The following is a 21,227-nucleotide window of genomic DNA, read 5'->3' as shown; positions in this document are numbered from 1 at the left end:
TTGCACAAAGGTCAAACACTTATTTAAGATTTTCGACACTGAGAGTGGACAAGGTCTTTGCAGGATGGACGGTGGGCACAAAAATGTTTTTTTTTTTTTTGTTTTGTTTTTTTGGGAGCTAGGATTGTGCCACCAAGACAAGATAGAAAGAGAGGGAACTCCGTGCTGGAGTTTAGGCGGCCTCTGCTTGGAGCCAGTACGAAAGATATGACCGAGTTAAAGAAAGGAGGCGAGGACATGGTGGGATGCAGACACTTCGACATGGAACATGACGGGTAGAAAGATTGGAATTTGGAGGACATTACACTGGGAGATGGAAGAGCTTCAGCCATGTTCTTCTTACAAAAGTCAGGTATTTCATTACCTCACTTTTATTTGGATAATATTCTAAAACAAAACCAGGAATCATGTGATGTTTGAGCAGCACAGTCTATCAAATGCCTGTGTCGTATGTCATATGGGTTAAAGAAATAAGCAGAGAAGGTCTACAGCAGCTGTCTGACCACCACCACAGCATCAACCAAAACTGTGCTAAAAAGAACCAAAGGTTTCTATAGACTCTGCACCTACTGATCTGATCCAATTGTTAACTTACTCATTTCCCCAGTCCAGACGTATGGTGACATGACGTTTGACCTCACGGACTTGATCCTGGGTCAGGTGACCAGATAGCATCTGCCTTCTGAGGTCAATCAGCTCGTTCATTACGTGACGCAGCTTATAGAAGAGGTCCACTTTATGCTTCTGTTGGGGAGAGAAGAGAACAAGGGTGAAATTCTATGCCCCGTCCCACACCATAATAAGTGAAGACGAGTTCCTATGATGACACCAATTTCTTTCGTTATATAATATACACACACAAAGATCTGGACCTATTTTGTGACAAGCCGTCATAGCCTGTGCATTTCTTTACAGAGTAGGCAAAAAGCTAAAAAAAGGAAAAGGCTGCCGTCATTTTAGAAGACATGGCCGTGATTTGCTTTCCGCAGCGTTTGAACTGTCTCAAGGATCAAACTGTTACACAGAGCAATTTCACATTGGCTGGAAACGTCCAGGAGAACCAGCAGAGCGTCCAAATTGGCGAAATCAGTCCTCTGACATGCTATAACAGTGACAGCAGAGCGGAAAATACACAAGTCTATTGCGGCCTCCACTTCCACCCCAGGCCTCTGAGGCTCGGAACGAGTGAATTCCTGATTTTGACAGAAAAACAGGCCAATTGTTCCAACAAGATATTCGTATGCATTTTGTTTGTGGGTCAATCTTGGGAGAGGCATGCCCATAGCCTACATCTTTGGGTGGTACACCAATCATCACACTGAATCTGTGAATATCTTTACCATAAATGAAACCACAATAATCTTTTCTAGACAAACTGTGGGTGACGACAGAACTTAAAGGATAATGAAGGACTGACCGTCGTGGATCTTAATTGTCTGTCCACAATGTCCTGGAATTCAAGCCTTTTCATATGCTAGCATTTCTTATGATGTCCATGCTGCTTCTTTGTAACCAAACAAATATTTCTGCAATTGTGTCTGTTCCAACATACCCTCAGAAAAACCAATCAGCCATAACATTAAAACCACTGACGAGTGAAAAACATTGATTATCTAGTTCCAAAGACACCTGTCAAGGGGTGATTATATTAGGAAGCTGGAAATCAGAAAAAACGGCCAAGCATAAGAATCTGAGAGACTTTGGCAAGAACATGGCAACTCCAAAAAAACAGGCAGGTCTTGTGGGGTGTTCCCAGTGTGCAGTAGTTGGTACCTACCCAAAGGGCTCCAATGAAGGGCAACTGGTGAACCGGCAACAGGGCCATGGGCACCCACTTTGTTTAACAAGATGGAGGAGGTGGAGGTGCCACTGTCTTGTGGAACCATGCCTCAACAAGTAAGGGTTGTGGTGGCACGAGGGGGACCTACACTGTGACAGGCAGGTGGTTTTAAAGTTATGGCTGATTGGTGCATATTATGATGCATATGCTGAAAATATCTTCAAAGTACTGATCTCATTTTTAGAATTTAGATCACTCTGTCAGAGGACTAACTGAACATTAGATCACATTACTGGACTACCAGTTAAATAATATTTAATTATCCACAGCTGCTTTATATCTCCTGCTGGATCTGGCCAGATTGGATTAATGACTTTTTAAGTGAAGAAGACGAGGAAAAAGACCTTCTGGCCCTGTGAAGTAGCAGAGACTTTCTGCGGTGGCTCAGGGGAGTTACACTCAAGGATTAACCTCAAATTTCAGGACACCTCTGGGGAGAAAGGGAGAAGGAGAGAGCAATCCATCTTTAGTGTGATGAGCTACATTTGGCCCAGTTTGGCTTCACTGTCCAAACACAGAGAATAAGACATTCAGAAGGCCTTTAAGAATTCTCTTTTAGCATATCAAAATGCATGTTATACATATTTTAGGGAAGTTGTCTATTTGATGTGTCTTGCTAAAATGCCTGTTAAAGGCCTTGGCACTCTGTAGAGGCATTTCAGCTTGTTTCCCTGTAGATTAATAAGTGTAGTCCGTCTTCTGCACCAAAACTGCCTTGAATTTGGTAACCAAATTGAATGCAGTCTCACCCCCCATTCTGACGGGCACCTGAGCAAACTAAGCAAAATTAGCAGTGGACTGACTATACATGCTACTGGAAAACGTACTGTAGTGTGAGCTTGATATATGGCACAAGTCGCTAACAAACAAAACAGCCTGTATTCATCAAGGGAGCTAAAACACTGCATGATCTGCAAACAGTGCAATAATAACACATTACGATTCCACTAAAAACACTCCATGAAACGACGCCTTAAAGTTTATCTGGGGCCAAGAGGCAATTACACATTCATTTATGAGGTTTATCTGAATTTAAAAACAAGTCCTAATTTGGCCTCGTCGTAAATGTGAAGACGTTTCCCATTCACATATTCCAGCTAATTAGCACTAAAAACCTGCAGCTGATTTAAAATAAAAAACAAACACAAAAACAAGGGCAGATGATTTCTGCTAGGGAGAAGATACCACTCATATTCATAATTGGTGTTTAAAAGCATCACCAAGGACAACAGGACTATGTTTGCATGGAGAATAAATGTATTCTCTGTTGAATACATTTAAAGCAGCTAAATCCTGCAAATTTCTTATTATGAACAGATACAGCATCGAACAGATGGTCCTGAATATCACAATTTTATGCACCCTCTTGGACTAGCAGGCTAGAAACGAAAGAGAACAAAGTTGGCAAGATGAATGTATCTATTCCAGGAGCTGGCTGTGTGAAAACTTGGGACAGACTGGTTATAAAACTTAGCGAATCACATTAACTTTACTTACAAGCGCTGTACACAGAGCAAAGGCATGCAGAGGAGAAGGAGAAGCTAGCTTGAGGGTATAAGAGCAGCCTGTTTGAATATTTAGTAGGGAAAGAAATGCAATGTGACGAGGAAGACAGCTGTGTGAGCCTGATGAAGCAGAAATGAAAATTGTATTAATAATAATGAAGCAGAAATACAGTTTCGGATCAGAGCTAATTCAACAATTACGAATGTCTTCGAACCGATGGTGAAGCGCTTGGTGGGATGTTTCAATCATACAAAGTTCCCCTGAGGTCAGTCAGGGAAAGACTGCTCTTTAGCCGATGTCACACACCGGTGCTCATAATGGAGTCTGGCGCGAAGCCCAAGCGAAAAAAACAAAAAAAAAACGTCCCAAAGAACACTCTAGAAACAGACACACTCAATGATCTGGGAACAGCCTTTGATGACCGGTTGGCATGAAACATTCACGAGTGACTAGCCATAACATTAAAACCACTTGCCAAAAATTGTGTAGGCCCTCCTCGCGCCAGCAAAACAGCTCTGACCTGTCAGTCATGAATTTTACACAATTTCTAAAAGTGTCCTGTAGAATCTGGATCCAAACAATGAGGAGCCTAAGTTTCCCCTGTCGCCAGTTCACCGGTTGTCCATTCTTGGAGCATTTTTGGTAGGTTCTGACCACTGCATACTGGGAATAGCCTTTTGGGTAGACATCACAGTTTGGTTCTTGACAAAACGTCTCGGATTCTTACGCTTACACCATTTTTCCTGCAACCAACACATCACCTTCAAGAACTCCAGGCTCCAAGTTCACTTGGTGAAGTTATGATGTCATTAGATTTTTGGAGATGACCGGGACCACGGCCCAACTCATCCCCCTCAGCTCTGTATATACCATCTATTCTCACTTTACCATTGTGTGGAACAACATCGCCTCCCTGTTTCAGCTCCAAGATAGCAATGAATGTCTGGCTGGTCAGTGGTCACCTGTGTTTTCCGTTGCCGAGATAGCAATACACCGGAAATGTACCTAACCACACCTCATTTAGAGACCACCATGGCCATCGGCGTTGATATATTTGCAAGTACTGTTGCTATTCAAACAACGCAGACAGAAAATAGACTGTTGGCTGGTTGTAAGATAGCAATAAGCATCGAGGCATGCTTTGCACAGTGTTAGGCCCCTTAAAGTCTGACCCTCTGGATGTTTTAGTGTTATTTAACAAGCAAGTAGATTTAACTTCATCTGCAGTTACTTGTCAATCCCACATCATACTTGGTGTCTCCTAAATCATACTGCATTTGACGGTTTCCACACAATCACCAAATCACACCTAGTGTTATGACGGATGCCGCCTTCTATATGATAAAATATGGCAACAGTAAAAGTCAAACTCAGCACTCTACACAGCTACACAACATCTGTCAGGCTTGCCTGTCTTGTTAAGGCATACATTTAGCCCTGAGGAAGCTCAGGAGACAGATATGTGTGTTTGGCTGTCTGTTCTCACATGCTGTACTGGGTGGCCCTCTGTGCTCCCCGCTTCGGAAACAACTCAGGGTGACAGTTCTGAGTGAGCCAGCCCTGAGGGAAAGCCGCAGAGGATCCATCAAGGGTGTGTGTATGTATGTGTGTGTAGAGCCTCATCCGCTGGTAGGTATGTTGGTCCACATGACACCTGCGTCAATATTTTCTGCATGCACTGTGCCATTAGGGAATCCACAAGTGTTTACTGCTTCAATATTGAGAGCACACACTGACATCCATCCTTGTTTCACACAGTTTACACACAGCTGGGTTAAACCGCAGACTTACATTGCACAGTTACTCATTCTAAGACATTCTAATTCTATAGGGCAAAACACCTTCTGGGGAGCTCTTTAGATAGCTGTATAACTGCGGAACCCAACATGAGCCTCTTCAATTGTGTAACAGCAAAACAGGCTGACATGTCAAACATGCACTACATGGACAAAAGTATTGGGACACATGCTAATTTACTGTTTTCCTGACGTCAAGGGTGTCAAAAAAGAGTTTATCCTGCTTTTGTTGGAGTAACTGTGTGTACTATCCAGGGAAGAGGGTTTTTTACTAGATTTCTGAGGAGCACTGCTGAGAGTATTTGATTGCTTTCCAGACAAGAGCTCTAGTGGGGTCAGGGCGTTGGACGATCACCACCCCAACTTCACAACTCATCCCAAAAGTACTGGATGGAGCATCACCATCATTCCAGAGAACACAGTTCTTCCACTGCTCCACAGCTCAATGCTGGGGGGCTTTACACCCCTCTAGTCCACGCCTGGCATTAGGCAGCATGGTACCAAAAGGTTCATGTTTATCTGCCCCAGACAGTCCTATTCTATTTGCAGGACAGGGCTGTACAGGGCCTAAACAAGCTGTGTGTATATGCATATGCCGGGTATAACTTAAAGTAGCTGAATGCATTTATTAGAAGGGGTGTCCACAAACCTTTAGACATTTAGTGTATATTTGTATCTTCTAAAGGACATGTATTAGGTGTTCCCTTATGCAGGGCATTAATGGAAATAAGGCATGGTAGCAAAGAACAAGATTCAATACAAGATTAAGGACTGAAGGAGGGCTTGTTTATCCACCACACAGAGAGTTCGATCTCAGCTATGAGGTGTCTTTGTCTTTCAAGGCCATTTTTGCTTTATTTCTCTTCATCTCTTTGGATCAGTCGCTGTTGTTTTTGAGGCTGCTCTGCTTTGTGTGCATGTGTGCGTGTGAGCGGGCCTGCTGGCATCCTCTCTGATCCTCTGCAGTGCTCCCAACTGGCACATTAATGCATCAGCTGGCAGCGTCTCCCATGCTGTGTGTGCCTATCACGCTAGCATACAGATCTAAGATCAGTTCTGCCATCCAACTCGTCCTTCTTATCGGAAGACTAGAGGTCAAAGACCTCACGACCGAGATCAGCAGAGCTAAAGGAGCATCAGACCCACAGGAAATACCGCCGTCCTCATGCAGTCTGCTGCGGTCATAAAGAGAGAGGACTATAATCTGCCCCTTTAATCCACCAGGCAAATATTTGTTTCGGTTCAGGCTAATGCGGCTGATCGAATCTCGGCCACGAAGCTCAATCTGATACACGTGAGGGAAGTCATTTGGGTGCTTTTTTTGTATTGCAGTTTAATGCATGGTGAATTCAGGAATTAAGATATACTGCAATCATAACCTATATTTATGGCTAAGCTTGAACCCTGAATACTGAATACAAATTCTAGTACTGCACATCATTCTATAGACGCAAATTCAACATTTGATTAAAAAAATGAACTGATTCTATAGGATCAGCAGAGTTTCTGATACATAAACCCACACAGAGTTATAAGGATTTAATTAAACGTTAAGAATATTTAGAATTTAGCTCTGATCAAGTAATTGTAATAGCCCCCAAACATCTACCCACAGGCAAATACAGCAGTCTAAGCGGCACAGTAACACTAACACAGACTGGATTTAGACTGGATACACTAAGACTTACAGTATTCCCCTCCACAAGCTTCATTCCCCAAGTGATAAAAGCTCAGCTATGAGTGCTCTGTCTCCACAAAGCTCAAAGCTCACTTTCCCTGTTGTCAATTAAGGATGGATTGCTTTCAGCACACAATACATCAGGAGCCTCCATCACTTCTGAAGCTGCAGTCAGTTAATGAATACTCCACTGATGGGGAAACTATACACTATATGATTTTTATGTGGGTGACTGTACAGAGGAGACAAAACTGCACAAATCTTTAGAGTCTCTAAGGTATTTGGCTGAGAAACTTAGCCAATGTTTAATGTGTGTTTAGAAGATGAAAGGTTTGTATTGTTAATTTAAGTGAATAACGCTAATTTCTAGAACTCGTGTGGGTTATTAGTTTAATTCATATTTTTCACTCAGTTTATTAAACCAAGGGGGGATATGTGGGAAGTGTGGATTCTAAACCTTAAATCTACACAAAACTATCCACAACTATCCAAAACTAACAGTCCACAATGCTTTCATGTGTAGCTCTCAGCTTGTCAACAAATACATGTTTAGAACTGTCCACGAGGGGACGCTCAAAGTGTATTTGTATTTACAGCAATGGAGTAAAAGTACAGCCGTAGGGGGAGCCCAATGCTAATGCCTTATGCTGTGGCTAACGCAATGTCAGCAGACAGCAAAATGTGCTGGGAGGAGAAGTGATAGGGGAGATGGAGGGCCCATTAATGCTCACTTGGACTCTTGGGTCATGGATGGCTGTGGCACTGAACTTGCAATATCCTAGTGATAAGGTTAACACTTAGACAGTTGTGCCACTATAAAAGAGGACACGATTTATTATGTTTAGAATTAGAATGAAAGATTATTGTTGTATGTACAGCCTTGATTAGTTTAAAGGAAAAAATAACCTTTACATTTAAACCAGTTTTTGTTTTGTATGTTTGAAAATGGCCAAAAATACAGACTAGAAGCTTTAAAAGCACAATAGTAACTGCATGCACATGCAATTATTTGTGTAACTCACTACATTGTTAATTATGCAAACACATTTGCATAGTCTTTCAACAGAGTCATAACTCAACTTCTAATGATGAATAGATGAAATTCCAATAAAACGCAAAAAGCGATGAGGTCTGAATCCACACTTATGCCCCAACTAAGCTCAACATTTCACTAATCCTTGGTGTCTCTGGCTATCCACTCTTCTGAGTGTCCATCTGAGCAGAACTCACTGTTAGCAGTGCATTGGTTCAATCAGGAATAATTACAGATGGAGGATCACATGTAAGGCATGACTGGAGGGATTCTGTCCTTCAGGGCATGTTGCTGGAGATATCTCTAGAAGTGTTAGTGTGTGTGTGTGTGTGTGTGTGTGTGTGTGTGTGTGTGAGAACATTTTGTGTTTTGGAACATTGTCTGACTCAGGGGCTTTACATAAAAGAGAGAAGAAGCACATGAAGGTAACCTTTCAGAAGACTAGATGAAAAGAGTAACTCTGTGAAAATGTGTCTGACTAAACTGCTATTAATTATATGCTGCAGTGATGGAAGGCATGTTGTAAAGCCATGCAAAATGTCTAACAAATTTTCCAAATGTAGGCGTGCTAAGTGCAGGCGTGTCATTCACAGAGAAGGAACACTTTAGGAACAGTGGCAGAAATCATTGTGACGAGTTCTACAGAAATAAAAAAGTGTCATCTTTTGCAAGCTGAAGCTCTTTGTGACCAACTTTTGGACAGGTTAGCTGCAAAAAACATCAATTCAATCAATTCATGACAGTGCTGGAAAAGATGTAAAGCTGTGGCAAAGAAGACTTCTGTACGGGCGATGAAAAAACGAGTGCAAAACAATGAACTGGCTTAAAGCTTAAAGATGCCCTACATTCAAAAACTGTATTTACCTTGGCAAAGTTGAATAATGGAAGTTCAGCAAATGGAAGTGCACTGCAGAAGGGTAGCTCAAATCTGGCGAGCCAAAAAGCTACAGCTGGGGAAGATGGGTGGGAGTGGGTGTGAAGCTAACCTAGGCTCACTCAGAAAACCCCCTTGTGGAAAGCATTCCACAGAGAAGCACAACCATGAAAGGCACCTTTCAGTGGAGCACAGCCAACAGCAATGGAAAAAAAGCCCCAAAGGGAAATCATCAAGGATATGGGCTAACCCCTATAGACTAGACCATGGCCTACCAGGCCATCACTTCATTTGGCCTTTCATCATGCTGTGAAGACAGCACCACTACACAATAAGACTTGCAGAATAATTACAAATAATAATTACATTGTTCTTCTTACAGAGCTAAATACGATGTGAGACTAGGCTAGGCTAGCCCATGCTAATGCTACATTGTGCCATCAACCAGCCAATAACAGCTGAGCTTATGATAGTTTTTACCTCAAGGAAAACCGGTTTCATTTTGAGACAAAATAACAGGGTGGTAAATAGTCGTGTTAAACCGCATCTAGGCCTTTTTTCGCACCAACCAAAGTCACATACATTATATGTCAAAATGTTTGTGGACACCCCTTTTAATGAATGCATTTAGCTACTTTAAGTTGCACCCATTGCTGACACAGATATGCAAATGCACACAAACAGATTGCCGAGCTAGTTTAGTCCCTGTACAGAAGTATTGACAATAGAATAGGACACTCTGGAGGAGATAAACATGAGCCTATTGGCACCATGCCTATTACCAGCAGTGAGCTAGTGGGGTATACAGCCCCCAGCATTGAGCTGTGGAGCAGTGGAAGTGTGCTCTCTGAAATGATGGATGGTGAGGCTCCATCCAATACTTTTGGGATGAGTTGGGAAGTTGGGGATGATGAGGTGAGGTGGTGATTATCCAACATCCTGACCTCATTAATGCTCAGACACGTTAGACAGTTACTCCAACAAACACAGGATAAATGCCTGAAATATATAATAATATAAATATATAGCTATATTCCAATGATTGGTTATCCTGTCGATGTGCAATACTGCAACAACAATCCCAGATATGGTCGATGGTTGGAACTCAAAATACGTAGAAAAGTTTGTTTCAGTTCTTAAGCATAATGATTGACATTAAAGTCTCTCGCTCCAGTTGAGGAACTTGATTGCTATTTCAATGCTTTTCTCTAATGGTGACGTTCTGCAGTAAAACAGCAAGCACTCGCCTCAGCTGGCTTTGTGTAGAGCTCTGCAGAGAAAAAACATGGAGGCTACCATATGTTGATTCCATTCCCTGTAAACACCAAATGGGCAGATGAAAGTTTACCCTACGTACAACCACATACATCCACAAGCATCCGCAAGGCAGGCTCAGAGACTGGTACAGTGGCCTATAGAAAATGACCATGGCCTGCTTTGCAATCCACGGACACTGAAACACATTTAGCGACATCTATACGTCTGCTCCTGCGGAGGTCAAGGCCAGAAATAGCACGGAAGTGCCCCCCCCCCCTTTCTTCCCATTAAAGCTTTGCTAGTTCAGTGGGCTAGAACTGCACATTATGACTGCTGGATTATCTCCCCCAGGATGAGAGGAACGCCACGTCACGTTTACACTCTCTGACCTCCTCTACACAGAAGCAAGAAGACGCTAGTGCACCCTGCTGTAGTGCTCACCTTCCACTAGCAGAGATAACAAAAATAAACCTAGCAGCCAATATTTATAGTGCTTAAATGCAGGTACGGTCCGTAGGTGGATACATCAATACAGGAGGTAGATGTAGACGCTTGCTCTTCTGACATGTCAGACTTCTCGCTGGTTTCAAACCCTCCAGCAAGAGTGAAAATATCAGACCAGGAAAGGCTCCAAAAATTCACCCCCTTTTTTTTAAGCCACCCACTGGCCCTGCTTGTTCAAACACACATGTGGGCGCAGGAGAGGCTGTGGGTGCTGTGAAGGCTGTGGGTGCTGTGGCTAGCGCAGATGAATGGTAGCACCCGTGCTTGCAGTCCTGGCACAGCTATGATGGCAGGCAGAGAGAGTGGGTGGAAGGGTGTCAGTCAGCCTACTACTAAAAAGGAGGGGCAGGGTGACTGAGGGACAGGAATACAGGGCACAGGAATACAAGTGGGCTAATATGCTAATACTATAGCGGCTTGGTTGATGTTCTAACACAGGTCAAATACGACAAATCCCCCTCCCCATACTCACGGAGCACCACATAAAATAAAATTAAGGTTAAAATTAAGTCGTGGCCAAGACAGGGATGCATTCAAAGCAGCCTTACTTCACAATATCAATAAACATGCCTACAGCATTGCCTTAATTCAGATCATTTTTGGACCAACTCGGTCAGTCGTTTGAGAGATATTTAGATACTAAAAAAATATCATTTAAAAAAAGGATTTTGCGAGTGAATAACAAAAATTAACAAAATATTGTGTACCTCTAAAAATGCATTTGTTCTACAAATCTATATTTTCCCAATATTGTTGTTGACATTCACAAACCAGGTGCTTTCACGTTCCCTCATGGCGAAGTATGTTTAAAAAATTATTTCATGTCATTTTGGAGCATTTCTATCAATCTGGACACAATGTCAAGAACAACCGCCAGATTGACATTAGGCAAAAAAAAAAGCAAAACACACTGATACCGACATGACTGTGTAATATCAGCGGCAGCTAAGCTGCAACAGAGCTGCCCAGGCAGTTAAAACAAACTCCCAGGGTGGATTTTTTCTTTCTGGACAGCAAAGATGTGTCCATCATACTGGAACTGGTACACATGCCATGAAACATGATGAGATATGAATCCTAAAGTGCATCCTGTATCTCTACAGTATGGTGCACTAGTCTATTCACCTGTTAAAACTGGCCTGAAGTTGTTTATTACTCAACTGCAAGGTAAGAGCTCAAACAGCGTAAACAAGATCAGTACACATACAGAACATATGACGAAAATAACTGATTTTAATTTGGGTGCCCCCAGACGCCTTTCAAAGCTCCTGTTCAACCCAAAGTTCCTCCCTTGTGCACTAAAGCACAAGGCATGTAATGGAGCTGATGAGTTTCTGTCCTTTGTACTCAACATACTGTAGTTCTGGGGATCCTTACAGCTCAAAATTCTGCTAAGAAAAGTACACCGGCCGTTTCCTCCATTGAAAGCTTCATTTAACAAACACTTTAAGCTCTTGCCCACAGGGACTCCACCACAGCCAAGCTTGAAATGCGCTATTAATGGGAGGGTCAAGGGTTTGAATTAATCTCACTTTTATATGGTACACTTGGCTCTTCAGCTCGTTTTGAAATGAGAACTCTGGGGCTCTCTTGCTCAGAAAGACAAAGCACCAGCTCTTGGATCTGGACTTTGTGAACTTTCAGATACAGCCTGAACTTCTAGATTCCTACTGGATTCCAGACTTCTAGATCTTTAGTTCAAAACTGTTCAGAGAAGACGAATTTGAGAGTACTTCACACATGAGGAATGTCCTTTTAAGTTATTTTTGGCTAGGAACTTGGTGTCTTGGACACCTTCTATAATCTACACAGACTTCTGGTTGTTTGTTATTTAGCCTTAGTAGTCTCAATCATGGCCAGCAATAGCAAATACCACCAATAGCATGGTGTAATTTCTCAATCTTTTCCTCTCAAAACAAGCAGAAATCTTTGTTTCTATATTTCTACTTTTTTATCTTGTAGCACATTTGTGTTGTTGAAGAGCTTGTATTCTACATCCTGCATCCTATATTTTTCCTCAAGATCTGCCTCCAGCTTTTGTGTGTATTTATGTTCCAAAAACGGTCATTATTATTATCATTATTATTATTATTATTATTATTATTATTATTAATCAAGCTGCATTGGTTACTGCACCTTTAACATTAAAAACAGCTCTGATTGGCTGTCTGCCCTTAGAGCTAAATCACTTGAGAAGTGCATTATGTGTGCGTGGGACTAAATTGCAGCAGGCGGAATGGACGGAGATATGTAAATGAACTGGTTCTCGCGACATTTATTGAGTTCATTCATTTTTTTCCAGTATGCAATATCATATTCTATTTTACTTCATTTATTTAAATGAAAAAATGACTGAATTTTACAGGAGAACAAAAAAACGTAACTCTGACACAATGCAAAGAACAACAGCTAGATTCACATCATGACAAACAATCAAAATTGGTCAAAAAATGAAGATACAAGGTTTCTGCTTGACTAGAATTTCAAGGTTTAACAGCAGAAATATTATAACTTCATATGTTACCATATGGTCTCAACGTGTCGCTCAGTGCTCACTCAGACTAAGTGAAATACACTTATGGCCGCTGCTTTGGCTTACACTTGACAGGTCTTAGAGCTAGACCACACCTACATAAGCCCTCCATTACAACTGATCCACGCCAATACAAACATTTATAAACCGTCGTAACACATTATGCCTTATGTCTAGAACAAGCCTAAATGTCTAGATAAGTTAATGCCAGTTGTCATGAAAGGCTTTTGAGGTGTCATGACTCTTTATGAACATTGACATTTAGAGAAGTGTTTTACCTGCTTAATAGCCTATGGTTCCAAAGGACCATATGTGTGAGGAAGGTGGTTGGTGCTGTGTGAGAGAGTGTGTGTGTGTGTGTGTGTGTGTGTGACAACTGGCAGGCGCTGTGGCCTCAATCCTCTCCTAACCTGGCATGACCTTTAGTGGGGGCACGCAATCACACACACGACATGACACTGAGCTCCATGCTGCCTCGTAGGACTGTCCACTCATGCTAAGTGTGTGTGTGTGTGTGTGTGTGTGTGTGTGTGTGTGTGTGTGTGTGAGTTTGTATGTGTGCAAGCTGCAGGAAGGCCGGTGCATTCAGGCCGATGTAGGGCAGTAGGAATGACAGGACATATGGTGAAGGATGAGGAGCACTCTGGTCAGTCATTCTGGGCAGCAGAAGCATCTACAGACACATTTACCTGCAACAGACTAAACGATGCTTGAGGTGGCCGTGCTGATAAAGAAAGCCTTCAATGATAATTCATATTCCCTTGCACTGCCGTAGGTCCGTACCTGTACTGTCTGCATGGACATGGCGCTTCTTTTACACAAAACCCACAGGAACATCTAAAATGTGAAGTCATCTGTCTCCGAGATAGTAACCATAAGAACTTAGACCAGTGTTCCGGATCATTTTGATCGAGCCGATCAAGACGATGAGATGATTTCTACTGTCCGTTGCTCAGGCCAAACTCTGAGCCACGTCCTCCTCAAATGTTCCCAATGCTTCATAATCATCACACCTAATTACAACAAGCAAACTGCACCCTGATGCTCAGAATCGATGATTAATGTCTCCAATAAACGCTCCACAGAGAGCTAGAGCGAGGGTGAGGTATCGGATTCTGCAGTAAGTGGAAGGTGAATCATCTTTCCCACCTCCAGATGCCCACAACACAATATAGGCTCTCAAACTGCATTCCGGAGACACAAAGTTCCAGAAGCTGTGCTTGCTTTTCGTCCCAGAAAGTCTTTCAGCAAAAAAGTCAAAGAAGAACACGGTGCTGCTCTGAAAGGAGAAAGACGGTCCTGAGGGGCTCTCTGCTTATGGCGAAAGTTGCCTTGAAGAAGACTATTGCGGTAGGACAAGCCAGACGGTTACCAAGACAACAATGAGTTTATTACCATTAGCCTATGCTAAGGTCACAACCTTGACGTGACATGAGGCCCTGGACAAGAAGGAACCTACAAACGTCAGATCAGCAAGCTCTGCAGAGCAACCAACCAGCAGGCCTTCAACAGCATTGAAAAAGGGACGCTGGAGAAGAACGTGAAGATCTGTATATCGTAAAGAAGAGCTCGGTCACTCACCGTCACGGAGTCAAACGTCTCCCCTCGCTCTCGTCCTCGGCTCCAGTGAGGAAGATGTAAACATGAGCTGCTAGCCTGACGTGAGATGCAAATAATAGCCTGTCAAATAGCCCGAGCTGCCTTCCTCTGCAACTGGTCCCTCTCTCGCTTTCTAACGCACATGCTCTCTCTCTCACTAACTCACTCACACTCACACACATACACACACACACACACACACACTCAGCCGCCCACAGGAATTAGGCAACGTAAGGAATCCAAAGCGCTGGTAAGGTGTGCAGCATATTTTAATAATCTTGCGCTAATACTAAATGAGACTGTGCTCCTAAGGCATGCTGCTGGTCCCTCTCCTCAGAGCTCTCATCTCTCTCCTCCTTTCCCAAACTATCTCCTTCCTCTTTTTTGATCCCCCACTCACATTCTATGTGTTATAGTTACCTAACTAACATTGCGTGAAGCTCTCAGCAGCCCACACACACGCGCTCCCTCCCTCGCTGTCTCGCAAAAAAGCACAGAGCCGGGGGAGGTTGTCATTGGTCCAAGCGGCTGCCAGTTGAGCTGGCTGTGCCATGCCTTCCGCGTCCTACCAATAATTAGTGCTCTCAGGCAGGGACGGATATCACAGTTGTAAACACAACAAGCGCTAGCTGACTTGCTAGCATGGAGTAGAAGTGATTTCAAAGGCATGGAACATCAAGGTGACACAGCGGTGCTTAGCGTAGTCTGACACATAAGTACACCAGCTAGCCATAACATTAACACACTCATTTTCCATTATATTGCTTCTATAATTACAAACTGCAGTCCATCTGTTTGCAGGAACCCCACAGGACTGACCACCACAGAGCAGACTGTAGTGCTTGGGTGGTGGGTCATTCCCAGCACTGCAGTGACACTGAGTGACATGGTGGTGGCGAGTGTGTTAGTGTGTGTAGCGCGGGTGGTACGAGTGGACCAGACATACCAGTACTGCCGGAGTGTTTAAACACTGGGTCCACTCACTGCCCACTCTATTAGACACTCCTACCTAGTTGGAGTCAGAGACAGAAGCTCATCTGTTGCTGAAGTTGGTCCTCCTCTAGTCCTTCGTCCGTGGTCACAGGATGCTGCCCACGGGACGCTGTTTAAACACTTCAGCAGCACTGCAGAGTCTAATCCACTCAAACCAGCTCAACACACACTAACAACACACCAGCATCATGTCAGCCAGTATTACTGCAGTGCTGAAATGACCCACCACCCAAATACTACAGGCCCTATGGGGTCCTGACCACTGAAGAACAGGGTGAAAGGAGGCTAATAATAAAGTATGCAGAAAAACATACATGGAACGTGGAGCTGAAATAACAGATGTAAGTAAGTAAGTAAGGAGGAGCTATTAATGTAATGGATGATCAGTGTATATCATATAGGATACATCACAGTACATTTAAACAGGGTGTAAATGTGTTTAGATGTTTATGAATGCACCAAAGTTGGTAATAATCAAGATCAGGAGTCCTTATTTCTCATTACGTGACCTTAGAGCCTTAGGAATTAAGGTGCTACAAAAGGTTCTTTAATTGACACCAGGCTCTTTACCCCTAAACCAGGGATGGGCAATTCTGGTCCTGGAGAGCTGGATTCCTGCACAGCTTTGTGCTTTTGCTCCTCAAGCACACCTGATTTAAATCACCTGTTAATTGACAGGTTTAGTAGGTCTGTTAGAGCAGGGAAATCAGCAAACTGTGCTGGACTCCGGCCCCCTTGCCTTCAACCCTTTAAACCCTGTGAGTAGGTCCACACTTCATTACTATTATAATGTACTTCACTTTCATAGGCCCTAAAATAGAACTCTATAGGATTACTAACTTAATCGTCAGTGGTTTGTAAGTAGTTCTTCTATGGCATCGCTCAAAGAAACTTTTGTGGGCCGTTTTTTGTGTTGGTGTGTTTTTCAATAAGAAGCACATTAACATCAGGCACTGTACACCTCAACTTTACACACTATAACTGATCATTTAAACGAATATTAACTAGTAAGACACAGTCCATCGCGATGAACAAGCTGAGGGGTGAGTCATATAGAAACCATATGCCAAAAAACAGCTCTTTAAACAAATTCAACAGAATCTTCTGACAGTGGTTTCACAAAACTAAAATGGGCTTTCTGAACATTTAAATATCTTTTAAGAGCAGCGTGAACATATTTTGTTGTGAAGTAAAAGCAACTGAAGTTCCCAGCTTAGAAAAGATTGCTTTGAATAAGCCTTCCATTTCAAATCATCCTAAGTAATTCCACAGCTGAGAACTGAAGCAGTTATGTGTCAATAGATTCACAGAAAGTCCAGAGTTAATTCTAGATGTAGCATTTCCATCAGGTGCCTATTGGTGTTGTTTTTCAATATAAGGACCAATGATGTGTTATTGTTCATAGAGCAGTGCCACAATCAAAGCATCTATCAAAAAAAAAAAAAAAACAGGTCAGGAACTGTTAAGAAGCAACAACACTAAACATGTGGTAGGTCACAGAAAATGCAGACCACTGGAAAGCTTCAAAGACTATAGCCTGTATCCAGATTTTGACATGAAAAGTAGCCTGTACGTACCAAGGTAGACTGGATGGAATGAGGAAATAAGAAAAAGGAACTGCTGTTGATCCAAAGCAAATAGCATCCATCTGTGAAATATGGCAGCATGGACATGTATAAATGCCAGTGGAACTGGCTTACTTGTCTTTATTAATATTAATAATGCGACTGCAGGAATCATTTCTACATTATACCAAAGCATCTATTAATGCTTTGAAAATCTGATGGTGGAGCTTGCATTGTAGTGGGACTGACAGCAAAAAATACCACTAATTCAACTAGTCAAAATGCTGAAAATGTTAAAAACCTGACCATTTACCTGATGTGAGCATCGCCAGGGACGAAATTCAGAATCTGATGACATTTCTAAGAGGTTCCCGGCAGTCCTCAAATTCATGGAACTTGCAATCAAGAGGCAAACGTGACAATTTCTATTCAGGATTATGCTCATATGTTCAAAAGCCACGGATAAGAACAGCTGCTGTACCTGTTTGGTTCAAGCCATATAGTTGTAAATGCTCTGAATGAAAGCTAACCCTTTACCACCAGCCACTGGAGTATAATGCAAAGAAATGAAGCAATGTAGTTATACAAGTACTTACAGTCTGCTGTGCTGTACTAGAACCTACTATAATGACTGTATCTATAATCTATCATTTGATTATAGATTTGAGTTTGAGTTTGCATCCTTCACATCATAAAAGAAGCTTCCTGCTTCCACTTTTGTATTTGAAAACAGCTACCCAAATAGCAAATAGCAAATGCTATCAAGCTTTTTGTGATGATGTTCTAGGCGCTCGAGTCATTACAGAAGCATTACACTGATGCATACAGTAGAGCAATAAGGGCGAAATGAATGGTCTTAAACAAAGCAGAGCCAGACACAAAGTCATAACTAGGAGACACACCATGTTTGGCAGCCAACTTTGATGGAATGAAAACTGTCAAATGGCTTAGTCATGGATTATAACACTGCTAATGGGGCCAGTTAACTGCAGTGCATTATGGAAGCGTCTGAAAGAGGATCGTCTTTTGACAGTTGAAATAAATAGGTTTAAAGAAATGCTTTAGTTTAGACTGGCTTAATATCCTCACCCTTTATTAAGTGAAAAGCTCTAAAGAATGTCTTGCAATTATCAACACATTACCAAGGACAGATCAGTGGAGATCAATAAGTGTCAGCAGAGAGAAATGGGAGCCTGCTGGTTTAGTAATATCATCGGCTGAAGGTCAATATCCAGAAACAGGCATTTGGCATGATTCTAAATGAATATTAAGTTGGGAGCTAGAGTCTTTGTAAGATTAGCTTTTCTTTTGAAGTTTAATAGCACTACAAGGAACAGGTCAGCGCAGTAGTTATCTCCTTACACTTACGGCTATTTACATCCTAAGGTCCTTTATTCAAAAAGCAGGCGGAAAGCCATGTAAATGGCTTTTACTGATCTGTGTGCAGGGAACTTTCATTTCATTTTACTATGACCAGTTTAGACCAGTTTATCTGCACAGCACCTCCACATTTGGTAGTATTCAGTAAGCCCTGGGATTTGACCCTACGACCTTACGGCCGCTGGTTCACATCTCCTATAAGGGAAATTTCATGTCATTTCCCATTGTCCAGCCTAGAAGTAGGCCTGTTTAAGTCAGTCACGTTGTAGCCAGTCATGCTGTTTTGCGCAATAACAATGGTACTACATCAAGAATGGTCACATCACTCTGGTGTTTTAGAGGAGAGCAAAGTTTGTCTCCCTTTTTTCCCTTTGTTTGCTGATCCAAAAAATGAAATGCGTCACGGGCAAAAACGCAAATTTTTTGACCCAGAGTTTTTTGACTTCACAACACAGCAGTGCCTCCCAGGGTTTGGGATTTGAACCTGGCATTTGACCCCATGACCTTACATAACAAATGATTCTTATCTCCTACCACTAGGCTACCAGCCACTCTGATATGTGGTATTGAAGTGTGTACATGGAAAGCATGGCTTTAAAAATTCAACCCACAAAACGTCCCACAAATGTCTTAACTGTATGGTATCGTCTACTGAGCTAGACTTGCCTATTAGAGTCTGGAATGTACAGTCCTATCTGTAGCTCTGTCCAAGTGTGCTAAGCAAGGTTGGAAGCCCTGTAGGATTCGTGACTCATTATCTTCACTTCAAACCAAGCCGCAGAACATGTCGCTGAGTGTTTCCAAGAATTCAACTGGGGGAACAATTGTCTAGATTTTAGATTTCAACCCTTAGAAATAGATAAAGGTGCTTCAAATGCCATTGCATGAAGAACCATGTTTGTAACAGAAATGTGTGAGTTTAAAGAACCTTTACATAAAGTGAAGGTTCTTTAGACCATTGGGGAAAAAGCTTGGATCAAATGGAACCATGCTTTTGTTATCATTGACAATAATGGTATCAGACACACAGTCTGAGTCTCCTCCCACTTTACACTAGGTGTGAACGCACAGCATAATATCAGCAGGTAAACACGGACATCTCAATTGCAGATCCTTCAGACCTTCAAGACGAATCAGAGTCAGGAAACCCCAGTTTTGGGATTCTAAACATCCAAACAGAACTGATTCTGAATCAGTATTCAGGTTGCAGCTATTGAGCATATACATGTAGCATTGCGATGCTTGAAGCTCCGGTTCTGTTCCAGGCAAATGAGTCAGAGGCAGTGATTCATCCATCCTGCATTCTTTTTTTCTGCACTCTTTGGACCAGAAGCAGAGCCTTCTTTAGCACACCACATGCTCTCCACCGCCATTCGCATTCAAATGATGCTCACATTGCTGAATGTTTGCACTAAAAAGCTCCAGCTTAAGACTCTGTAAACCCTTCTGAGAGTTGTCTGAGGTGGAAATTATATGTTTATTACATATGTATCTCACATGTAAACAGATACCATGCTTGTATGTGAGAAAACTCATCCGCTGCTTATTGCTGCTTGTAACTCTGCAATTTCAAGCTCCTTCATCTACTCTTCTCCTTTAAGAACATCAGGGTTCTTGCATTTATGTTGACATGAGAATAACATGATGTGACATGATTTTTAGTGGGTCACAGCATCCTTCTGAAACAAGCAAACAGAAATGTGAATGTAGTTCAGCAGCTCAGAAACTATTACAGTGCAACAGTGCAGTCCAACATCCAACAATAAAGGCAGCATGGAGCTCCCTTTACATCAGTGGTCTTTAACCCTTTTCTTGGAGTTCTACCTTTCTGCAGAGGTTTGGATCCAACTTTAACCCATTCAGAAGTTCTTGATTGGTTGAATGGGGTGTGTTGAACTTGGGTTGGAGCTAAAACCTGCAGGATCTTGCATGATCTTTAAAAACATGGTTAGAGACCTTCGCACTGACAGCTCCAATTTCATGTCAAGATCAATTTACAGTGGTCAGGGTGGAGATGCATCTCAATTAAACAACTCTGGTGCAGATTTTAGTGAGGTAAAGACTCACCAAGGAATGATAGTATTAATGAAATACAAATGGAACCAGTGAGGTCCAAACCTCTTGCTCAGTTCTTCAGTTCTTGGATCTGAGCTAGACCACTGACTCATGGCTGAATGTTTTGCCATTTGGATGCAATTTTGAAAGTGCTTTAACAAAACAGGATGGTTAAGACTGGATGATTCTCACCACAGGGGGGACTAAACCACAGAAGTTGCAAAGTGCATAATCCATAATCTCCACATAAAGGGAACAAAGAGAACAGATGAGGTTAATACTGGATTATGGCACAGTTTGGGTGAGACAAAGGGTTAATCTTTGAATGATGAGAACCATACAAATGAAATGCAAAACCAAATGATCTCTGAATATTAACCCATTAGATCCTGTATGTAGGCCCACACTTCAGTTCTTCACTCTCATAACTACATTACTGTCTTAATTACTGTAATTAATAAACCGTTTCATAGGCCCTAAGGTGGCACTCCACAAGATATGCTAAACCAAATGATTACTAAATAATTCACAGTAGTTTCTGCAACAAACCTAGAGTTCCAGGAATAATGCTGACATCTCTGCTCACAGTGTTTCTGGGCAATGTGGTAGACTGA

The 21,227-nt window shown here is 42.2% G+C and overlaps 1 protein-coding gene across 6 annotated transcripts in view; it reads right to left on the bottom strand.

Moving 5' to 3' along the window:
- The window catches only part of dock3 (dedicator of cytokinesis 3), a 190,085-nt gene that overhangs the window by 77,587 nt on the left and 91,271 nt on the right, over positions 1 to 21,227 (bottom strand). For 4 of the 6 annotated variants that reach the window (XM_072666454.1, XM_072666455.1, XM_072666456.1 and 1 more), the window contains exon 6: positions 596 to 744. In XM_072666454.1, the coding sequence (XP_072522555.1) occupies positions 596 to 744 (149 nt within the window). Of the gene's footprint in view, positions 1 to 595; positions 745 to 14,602; positions 15,041 to 18,772; positions 18,777 to 21,227 lie in introns of those variants that run through there. The other 2 variants (XM_072666458.1, XM_072666460.1) reach the window with 2 other exon arrangements.

Source organism: Salminus brasiliensis, chromosome 21, assembly GCF_030463535.1.
Source record: "Salminus brasiliensis chromosome 21, fSalBra1.hap2, whole genome shotgun sequence".
NCBI lineage: Eukaryota > Metazoa > Chordata > Actinopteri > Characiformes > Bryconidae > Salminus > Salminus brasiliensis.
The sequence above is the reverse complement of the archived record's forward strand: the minus strand, read 5'-3'. Positions and strand labels throughout refer to the sequence as shown.